This window comes from Papilio xuthus, unplaced genomic scaffold (genome assembly GCF_000836235.2).
Source record: "Papilio xuthus unplaced genomic scaffold, Pxut_1.1 DF826933.1, whole genome shotgun sequence".
Taxonomy (NCBI): domain Eukaryota; kingdom Metazoa; phylum Arthropoda; class Insecta; order Lepidoptera; family Papilionidae; genus Papilio; species Papilio xuthus.
In genome coordinates, this window is record NW_013531716.1 from 4,231,604 (window position 1) to 4,242,378 (window position 10,775).

Sequence of the window (10,775 nt, forward strand, 5' to 3'; positions counted from 1 at the left end):
TGGAGTCTGTCATAGTATGAACTGTGTGACAGACAATAATATCGAATGTATCAGATTAATTATGGTGTATCCGGTCGTCTACTCCCTTCAATTGTCTTAAAAATTGCAGTAAAAGGATATTAGTAAAGTGCGTGCATTAGGTTTGTGGGGTGTATAATATGCTAGTAATTCGTGTTTTCACCAACTCAACTTGGCCTGCGAGACAGTGCTAGACTTCCAGAACCATAACTGAGGTATGTGATAAATCTGAATGTATGTAATAAGTAGAGTCAAAGTAGAGCACACGGAAAAAGGTTCAATATCCATTTGAAAAAGTCCTTAGTCATTGAACATGTTTTTGTACGCGTTTATACCGATATGCGATTTTTTTATAATGTGATAGTATTAAAATTATCTTTACAAATTAAATCTCTTACAGTGAAATTTGCTATCTTTCAAATGTAAGGCACCTTTTTTTAGAAGCGTGAGAATGGAGCACTGAAAAAGTAATGAAAATAAAATCATAATCATTTTTAATGGTTATATTTTCGTTTTATTTGTTAGTTGAAGCTGACCTCACAAAGCCAGCTAATACAACTGACAGTTATTACGAAATAGAACGAAAAAGTTGACTTAAAAATATATTTTCCTAAAATAAATATTGTAATATACTTAAGATCTAGTGAATACTTGGTGATCTGAATGGCCTCTTAGATTTCTTCCCCATAGCTGCGAGATCAATTGTTATGCCGTTGGGCAATACGGCTTTGTTCTCTTGGTAGTCAATGAAACCCTTTTGTTCCTTTTCCTCGTTTGCTTTATCGCAAGGGATACCAGTCTCGTAGTTGTATTCACGTTTTACGCCGTCAGGATCAACGTAGCCGTATTTGCCTCGTGTAACACAATCGTAACCGATGGTTTCCTCTTTGAATGATCCGTCGTCATTTTCAAAGCCCCAGGTGATACTTCCGTCGTCATTTTCCTCTCTGAACTTTCTGATGATTTGGGCTACTGGCTTCTTCTCCCTAGAATTTGATGGGCTGTATTTCTGTTGAGGAACGCTTTTAACAGGGGCACGATTGACTTGTTCTTGGCGATTGTATTGACGTACTGGTTGAATAGGCACTTCCTCTTCATCGATGAAAGGTCTGGGCTCAGGTCGGAATGCCGGGCGCTGCGGGCGGCTCGACAACGGCTGCAGGCGCGCTGGTTGCGGCCGTGGTGCCTCGTTTCTTTGTGGGGTAAACGACTGTGGCGAGACTAATGGCCTGTACTGCGTCGGTCTGACGGGTTCTTGTCTAGGCGCCGTCGGGGTTGTTTGAGTGAAAGGTGTGGGATTGTAGACTATTGGTGGTTTTGGCTGTGATGTAGTAGTGATGTCAAAGTAGTCGTTTTGTGGCTCAGCTGTAGAGAAAGCATTAGGAACAAAAGCTGTGGGTGTGTTGATGTCCACTTCGTCTTCTGGTTCTTCGGTGACTGGTTTTGCCGTTTCCTCCAGAGATTGTAGACTCGGCCTGGGAGCGGCATCTACAGATTTGAACGATGGCCTGGCCAGTCCAGGTCTCCTAATTCTGTTTACTACGCCGGGGAGCGGTCCGGTCGCTTGCAGTCTTCCTTGTCTGAAGCCGCCTTGCCGCGGTCCGCCTAACGGGACGGCTCCGGGGATTTGTAGTCTTGGTGGAGTAGGCGAATCATATTGAGCATAGACTGTGACTGCACACAGCATACATATCTGAAACATACAAGTAAGTTCTTAGTATTTTCTTCGTACATAAGTTGACGTTTCTAATGCTTAAAAATAATTTAAAAACGAATGTATTAATGTCATATTTCTGTATAACTAAATTTTTTAATTAAAATAAACTAATTTTAGTCTTGAATTGTTGAATTCGTGTTTTCCAAAACCTTGATCATGAGTGCAAGAGTACTGTGCGAACTGTCGTATATAATAACCACTTTATAATGTCATGTCCCGGATGTAAGCACCATGAGGCCGTGTGAGTAAGTTTGCGTCACACTATTATAACTTGAATTGTAACCCCTTAGTTAAGTAATGTATATTTGGAATATAGAATCCAACGTTATAAAAAAAATTAAAAAATAGAGAGTCTCTAACTCTTATTGCAGGAGTTAATAATGATTTAATAAAATAACAATCTGCTATTACATTTTTAACAAATTCAATAACGCTTATGCAACGATTATTTTCAAGTATGGACTCGTTACCAACATAGTAATTTTAATCATAACGTGGGCTGGCAGATAATGCTAAGTAACTTTGAGTCCGCCCATAGTGTTTGAAGTGTAAGAATGCGATATAATAAAATGCCTTGATGTATAAAACAGATAAACTGATGACTTTCCTATTCATGAATGTATCCGTTATAATATTGACAAAAATAATAAGCCGGGTTTCTAATTTTTAGTCAATAAAAAGGTTTAATTCTTTACATATATTGATACTAGCTGTCACCCGCGACTCCGTCCGCGCGGAATTGAAAAAAAAAACTTAATAAGGAGCCTATGCGTTCTTCTGTGCCAAATATTATCATTATCCGTTGAGCCGTTCCGTAGATACCTCCTAACAAACATTCATTTATTCATCCAAACATTCTCATTTATATTATTAGTAAGATATTAAAAAAATAGTTATCTTAGTTCTAATTTATACATTGCACAATGAATGAATAGCGTACTTTCTAGTGTTAGTCCTTGTATTGCAGTCATGTCGAACACGACTGACTTGATATACCGGCTCTACAACCGTGCTAAATTACTCTGTGACCCAATTTAATTTTTATTCAAATTAAGACATTACTATTATTTGTCAGAGGTTATAAAGTTGGTCATGCTTATTTGTAGCTATAAAACTTTGATATAGGGTCGTAGAAAAGTTATATGCTATTTTAAAATTTTATCTGAATATTCTGGGCTTGTCAATGTCACTGCTGAAAAGACTCACACATAGAAAGTATTTTCGTGAAAATATGGTAAATAAATATAACAAATAGTCTAAGTATAAGAATTTCGAAACATTTATTTAAAATTGGTAACTGTTCTTTTTTTTACCTGGAATAACTATCTTTTATATAATTATTACAATTGTTAAACATAAATTAGAAAATTATAAAACGTGAATAAGATTGCGTGCGAATGAGGTATCTAACTTAAAACTTCAACAAGAATTACAAAACTGACAATTAAAAGATACGAATTAGTCTCGCAATAATGTTTGCGTAATAGGAGCCCGGTATTTGAATTATTGAGGAATTTATAAATTACTAGCTGTCGCCCGCGACTCCGTCCGCGCGGTATTAAAAAACATAATTAGTAGCCTATTTATGCCTAATTTCATCGAGATGCGTTTAACCGTTCTGGAGTTCTAAGAATTTCTAGTCAACAGACCAATAATTGTTGTTTTTCGTAGGTTTATTTATGCTCATTGAACAATCTTGTATGCATATATGACATAATTTTGGTATATACCGTGACATTAATTTACTTTAAGTATATCCGAGTGACTACCGTTTCAAAATTAGCGTTTATCGCTCAAATTGCATATAAAATCTGAAATTAAGTAAAAACATAGAACGTGAACTTTTACTTAAAGTTTTTATGTATTATAAAGAGCACTTTATTGATTGTTTATGCCGATAAAATCTATATTTATCGCGGAAGAATTGCTCATAATTACCATTAGATCAAGCATGATACTAAGCCAGGCTCGTGACCATGCTACATTTTAATTTTAAAACACTAATGTTCCGTCTAAGGTATTGTTTTTGCTGCATTTATGTTATCTAGATGTACACTTGAGCTGAAATGCGGAAAAGAAACAGATAATAAAACATGTCACTTTAATAATTATGATCACGCACGCACACATCAATTAAATGTACAGGCAAAGTGAGTAACATGACCTTTGTCTATGTGAATGTATTGCAACTAGAGTATTTATAAACAAGTAGTTTATCTAGGTCAAGATATAAACTGCATTATTAGGTATCGAGTTCATATTCAAATTATTAACGCTTTATATATTCAGAAAATTAAAAGTTTATTAAATATATAAGATGAAATATTTATATATAAAAGTTTAAACATTTAAATGTCACTTGGCGTGAATGTTAGCTTATTTTGGATAACTGAAAAGTTGTTTTATGAGTATTTACGAGGTGATATTTTATTTTATATTAACTTGGCTTACGTCAAGAGTCATGATAGGAATTTAAAACGATCCGTGTAGGTTAGGGCGGGTGCAACCTCGTTCTGAAAGTGGTAAGGACGCCTGGGCCACTCAGACTTCCGCCAGTCAAGGCTACGTGTAATCGATTATTAAAATTTGTATATACGAAAATTTTCTTTGACTTTTAATACATAAAATTTAAAAGGTATCTTTACACATTGAACTTTTGAAACTATTAAATAACTTTAATAACCTATGTGCCTAACATTTCATAGTTATCTATATCTGTTATTAAATTAGGATTAACTAAATTGATTAATAATACGCCGGTAAAATAATTATAAAACATGATGTAAACAGCTTAATTGTTTCCGATAATTAACAAAAACTGATCTTCCTGTGGAAGCCAGACGTAACGGATATACATATATACATATGCATTACATGCATGTAGCTGTTTTCATAACGCCGAAATAACTGAGCAGAAAACTAACAACGGGTTGAGTAACTTAAAACCGTAAGGACAAAGTCATTGTACTGAAAGTGTCTTAAAGTGTCGCAATGACATGGAAATGACAAATCTGAACAAGCTTTAACTGTCAAAATGATGTTAACGTACTTCAAAGTAGCACTTTGGGTTATTTGTAGTGAACGAGATATTGCAGTCTAAAGGTTAGATGTCATACACGAAATCTCATATTGTGTATGTTGTTCTCAAGTAAAATGAATTCTTCGGATCTTTATTCACTTATTTAATATTACTAATAATAATATAACCCTTTATTCTGAAATTGTTTGAAATTATATAGTTATATGTATTAAAAAATTTATAAGATGTCCCTAATCTCAGTGTGCCTCTTGGCATAGGACTTCTCGAAACATTTCCATTGTTGTCTGTCTTTTGCGACTCTCCTCCACTATTTAATATTACTTACTTGTAATTTCTTGAAGTTATTTAAGTTTAAATTATGACATATCATAGAAATCTGCAAGACGGCACAGTGGATACTATTGCTAAAAAGACCATGATTTTTTATCATTGTTGAATAAACACTGCAATTTGTACTTGATATTGTAACATAGAACATTACATAATCAAATACTTTGCATTCGATAAAGAACACGAAGTAAAAGTTTTACGAATTAAACTCTTTATTTAGTCTAGGAAGAATTATATTAATTCTAATCTCGTTTACACTAAATGCGGATGTGCTGCGTTGAAGTCTTTTGTACTGCGTTTTATCGCCGTATAAGTGGTGACTGATTTTGTTCATTATTTATGTAGCATATCGTTAACTATGTATAATATTTAAGTGAGATCAAATATTACACGTTTATATTTGAAGTATTGATAACCTATGCGATTAACATTCGATAACAATTTCATATTAGGAGAGTAATAGAATGTATTCTTTTATAATAATCCGGGTTAAAACATTATTTTATTAAATATTACGATGTGTAAGTAATCCAAAAAAAAAACATTACTTGAAAATTTTCACCGTAATGTCGCCTTTACAATGTATTCATATAAATTATCAAGCTACTTGTTGTTACGGAATTTCAATGGTTTCTTAAACGATTATCGAAGTACTTTATTAGGACAAGCGGGTGCGGTGGTTATTAAGGTTGAGTTTTTGCTTCGTTATTGCGTATATTTAATATCGTTATTGTAAGTTACGCATATCAAAGCTATGTATCTATTTCTGACAGGTTTGTAACACTGAGCAAGTGTGGTAACGTGCCAAGTTGAAGAATTTGTCCGCAGGCATTGCGTGCTTTACGTAACTTATTTTTTAATTTTACATGTCACTTGCTAAACAGTTTTAGTTACGGTTTGTAAAACAATAAGGGCAAAATTTTCGAAAGCCTTGTAATATTTTACTTTTGTATTTAGTTGTCGGATATTATTGTATCTTAGCAACTTCGAAGTCAAATTACTTAATATTCATGAAATGTTGTTTATATATATGTATACTTTGTAAAAGATTTTCTTTTATTAATTGAAAGGTTAGAGTCGTAACTGTATGTACTTGCCTTTTCAATAGATTCAAGGCTGTCATGCGAAATCAATACCTTCTCTGAATGCCGGGTACATTATATCAAAAGCTATTTAAGCATTATAATTTATGGACTGACACGCATAGCGAATGAATAAATATTTGTTCTATTTGTTCTTTCAAGTTCGCAAATAAAACAGAGATTGACGCTTAATAAGCAAATTACAGTATGTTTGGAAATAAAAAAAAATAATAAGAATATTTTTACTCCTGGATAGTTATCTTAAACTAATTAATTAAACTCTTTTCTAAATTTAAAAAAAAAAATTTTGTTTTTGAAAAAAAAAACTAAATGAAGACGATAAGATACATTTGCTTGCGTTTGATAAGTACTCACCAGTAATGTCCGCATGATGTCCCGAAGCACGACACAATCACGCGACGAACAACTAACAAATAAAGGAAACGCCTCCCGCGCCGGCTATATGAGGTCGCCCACTCTCGCCCTGCTCCAGACGCGACCACCATACTTTATTGCAAGGTGACCGACTGCGGACGAACACTTCACCTCATACAAACCCTACAAAATTACAATACATTACAAATCGGTTGCACTAACTTGATGATACCGCTAAACGATCCAATTAATTACGATATATTTTAAAATTCAAAACTGCTTCGCAACTTTTTTGTGTTAATGTTTAACTGTTTTTTCCTATTTGTTAGGCACAACAATTATTATAAAATTTGGACACGATATTTAATGATAAATATTGTTTTAAAACATACCTAATGCTCCTTTATTAATTCGATGTTTAAATGGAGAAATAAATATTATTGGCATAAAATAATATAATAATACTTCCGTGTGTTTCTATATCTTATAAAAAAATATAGAAATGTATACCAGCAAAGATTATTTAATATGCGTCGTGTACTTATAAGTGCATGTTTTAATGCGATAATGAACTTGCAGTATGTCCTTTTAAACAAGGTCGTCGTTAAAACATTTAATGATACGAATCGAGTTACATTTCGATGTCTTCTATCAAGATCGATCTCTTTATTGTTATGTAAATATGTATGTAAATATTTAATACACAATAAATAGATACGAATCAGTCACATTGTTCGCGTGCCAAAAGTATTGGATTGTAGCTCGTTACCGTGCGTTTCTACTGCCAAAACAGAAACATATTGTTATCTCTGTTATTACAAAGGCAATTAGAGTGATGGCGATATGTTTTTGTACATGACCACCCGCAGTAGATACCTACGGTTACGGCCTAGGACTTTTCAGATGAGCATACAAAGGGTATGATGTAACAAAATGGGCATTGTTCTTCTATTTGTAATTCAATCGAATCGGTCGCGACGTGCGGTATGTCGTGTGGCAACAATCATAAATTTTTACGTTAATCGATTATTTAGAATGTTTATTTTTGTGATTTTATATGAAATATTAAAATGTCAGTAGCTCGTAGCATATATATTTTAACTGCCTGCTTTTACAACATAGTTTATTGCGTGTTTGTAAAACAAAAGTACGTCCAAGAAAAATGTTATAATGTTCAAGATAATGTCAAATGCTTTTATATCTTTGTTTATATTAAGTTTGCAGAAACATCAAAGTGGTAATATTTAATGTCTTTTACTTCTTTGTTTTAGGTACCAATTGCTTATTTAACGATCCAAGAACAGTATGTGTATTTAATTCTAATCGTTATTCTGAAATATTCAATCAATGAGATATGTGATTGTGTTGTGTTACATCATTGAAATGTTTTTAGCAACAAGTGCGTAGTAGTCCGGTCACGCAGGCCTCAGGAAAGTGTATCGACAGCATCACAACACGAGCGAGTGAGAGTTAGTGTAGCCATAATAGTTCATTCCCCGCTCCGCTGTGGCGGTCTGCGCTTGCGACGGTGCATAATTTGTAATTTTTTCCTGCAATAGAATTACGTGTAACTTTCGAAGCCATAATGAACAAATAGATAAATATTTCCTTTGCTAAAACAACTCGTAATTATCTATTTTTAAAGTCTTAATATAAAGCATTATACTAAGTTTTATTCAAATTTTTAGGGTTCCGTATCTCATAGGAAAAAACAGAACCCTTATAGGATTACTTTGTTATTAATTAATATACTCTAATCATCATATTCTGTAGCCTTTTTGCCGACGAGGATCGGCATACATTATTCTGCCATATACTTATCTCTATCAACCGTCATATCTGAATTCACCTTCTCATCTATCTGTACTTAGTTAATATCGTGTAGTTTTGAAATTTCTTTCTTGCAATCCCTGTAATTCAATTCATGCGTAGAAGGAATTGCCACATTGGTGTAGAAGACTAAAGCAATATTTCTTTTACCTTAACTGTTAGTCGGGACATTTGGTAAGAAAGAAGCCACCGACTCCGTTACCTGTCCCGTATCGCCTTTTTCAATGAGTCGCTTCTGATTCGACACGACGCATACTCTATTTGCTGTCACAATAGGATATGTTACGGGGTCATATTCATAGTTAAATATTACTGTTTAATGTATTTGTGTCAGGAGTTCCGAAAACCTTTTAAAACAAAGTTTAAAGTAAGTTGGTGTTATAAAGACAAGGAATATTATTAAAAGAAATTGCATATATAAAAGTAAAAGTAGCTGCATACAAGCATATTGAAGATGCAATAAATCGGAATTGGTAATGCGTTGCGATGAGCGCATCAATCATTAACTCTGTCACCTACTAATTAAAACTGTTGACTAATTGTCACGCACCCATATAAGTGACATCAAAGCAAAATATACGAAGCGTTGGCTTATTATTTTTTTCGCTGTTGACCATTTTTCAATAATAATATTTTTAAATCTATTGTAACTTGTAAGACAAGTTTACATTCGTCACAAGGAAGTATCTTAAATAACTGGATCATTTAACAGTATTTCCATGTGTTTCAGTACTGAAAACTTCTTTTTACACAATTTTCGACATTGGAAACGTACTCTAAGATGTTCGTTATTGGAATAGTGACTGTATCATTTTTGTATAGGAAAGTAAACGCGTACAATGGTCATGGTTAGCAGTCGTCGCACGTCGCGTTGACGTCGCGTCACCGTTACCGACATTTTGTAATGACTACTAAGGGAACGAAGCCCTAGACGACCGGTGTCAATGTCCTGTTTATAATACAGAACATTTCATTAGTATTTTTAAATGTCATCAACTTTGAAAATTTTATATTAGGTCGACTACTACTTTACGGGCCAAGCTACGCTGTCTAGTCTGTGTCCAGACATGTCTTCTGTAAAGAATAGCTAAAATTAAGAAGCCGACATAGTTGAATTTAGATATGTGTATTTTTTTTCGTGTTACTGTATATTGCGCCGGTAAAACATCACAGTGAGATCCAATTTACACTGTGTGTAATAAAATACATTTTATTATAAGTGTTAAATGCTTATTCCATCCGTATGTTTAGTTAGTTGAAGCTACAGTTATAATGAATGAGAAATTTGAACGTTATACCTCATCTAATATAGCTATTGTGATTTGAAAGTATTCAGTAAAGTTCAAGACGAAATAGTACTTTATGCATTATTCGCTTTGAGTGTCGGCCTTGGGGTTTGCTATAAATCATAGTGAATTCTTTTAAAAGTTTTCGCTTAACAAAAAGCTTCATTTATAATAAAAAAAAACATTAGTTTATTAATCTATATTTTATATAAAAACAGTAGATAACGTGTTACATGTTTATAAAGAACTCATATACTTTTATTCATGGAACACTTTCTATGACATTTTTATATTACCAGTTACATAGTAGTCTCATAAAAATGTAGTGTTCAAGTTTTCACTTTTACTATGACTAGTACATATCTATATATACTCGTATGTATACGACTATAACATGACATATATTCTCATATAAAGCTATGAATGAAGCAATTTAATTTTCTAAGAGTGAAATTACAAAATAAACAATAAAATTTACACGAATATAATGCAAATACGGTAAAATATGGAAAAAATGTCTTATTAATCGATTCATATTATGCACACTTGCGCACGCGCACAAAAAATCAAAACAAAACAGTACATTATGTAATTGCAATCAAGTAAGTTGTAAAAGGTGTCATTGGTTCATAAGATGCATCGACAATGACACAATTTGTTGACCGCGATCCGATTATGGTTAATGAGCAAGTGTCAAGATTACGATGTGGTCAAGTCGGCTGCCGTACGGAACTAAAGGTACCTTTAGCGGTGATATAGTGCATATGTAATAGTACTCATCTCAGATTGCAATACACATTCTTTGAAACCTTGACCTAATGCCAGTGTATCCGTTTATCAGATATCCGAGTAACGAACAAGTTCTCATTTACTTTAAAACGTTTGAAATAGTTTCGTAATTTAATCATTTAATGTCTAAAAGCTTTTTATACACACGCCGTCTAAGTGATGGAATTATAACGCTCTTGTTAATATCAAATATATACCAGTCATCGCCTTATTTCAACTGCCATGGGTCCGTTTGGCCAGGTGCCCAATTCAGAACAAGCTAGAAATATATTTGATGATTAATAAAACAACTAATTAAAGGGACTAAT

The 10,775-nt window shown here is 33.3% G+C and overlaps 1 protein-coding gene across 1 annotated transcript; it reads right to left on the bottom strand.

Annotated features, from left to right (window-relative positions):
* Positions 1 to 509: 509 nt before the first annotated feature.
* LOC106121905 (activating signal cointegrator 1 complex subunit 2 homolog) lies at positions 510 to 6,581 on the bottom strand. The gene is given in 2 exon segments (NM_001312502.1): positions 510 to 1,711; positions 6,563 to 6,581. Coding segments are annotated over 2 exon segments (1,068 nt in total). The 5' UTR covers positions 6,578 to 6,581; the 3' UTR covers positions 510 to 658.
* Between the last annotated feature and the right edge of the window lie 4,194 nt (positions 6,582 to 10,775).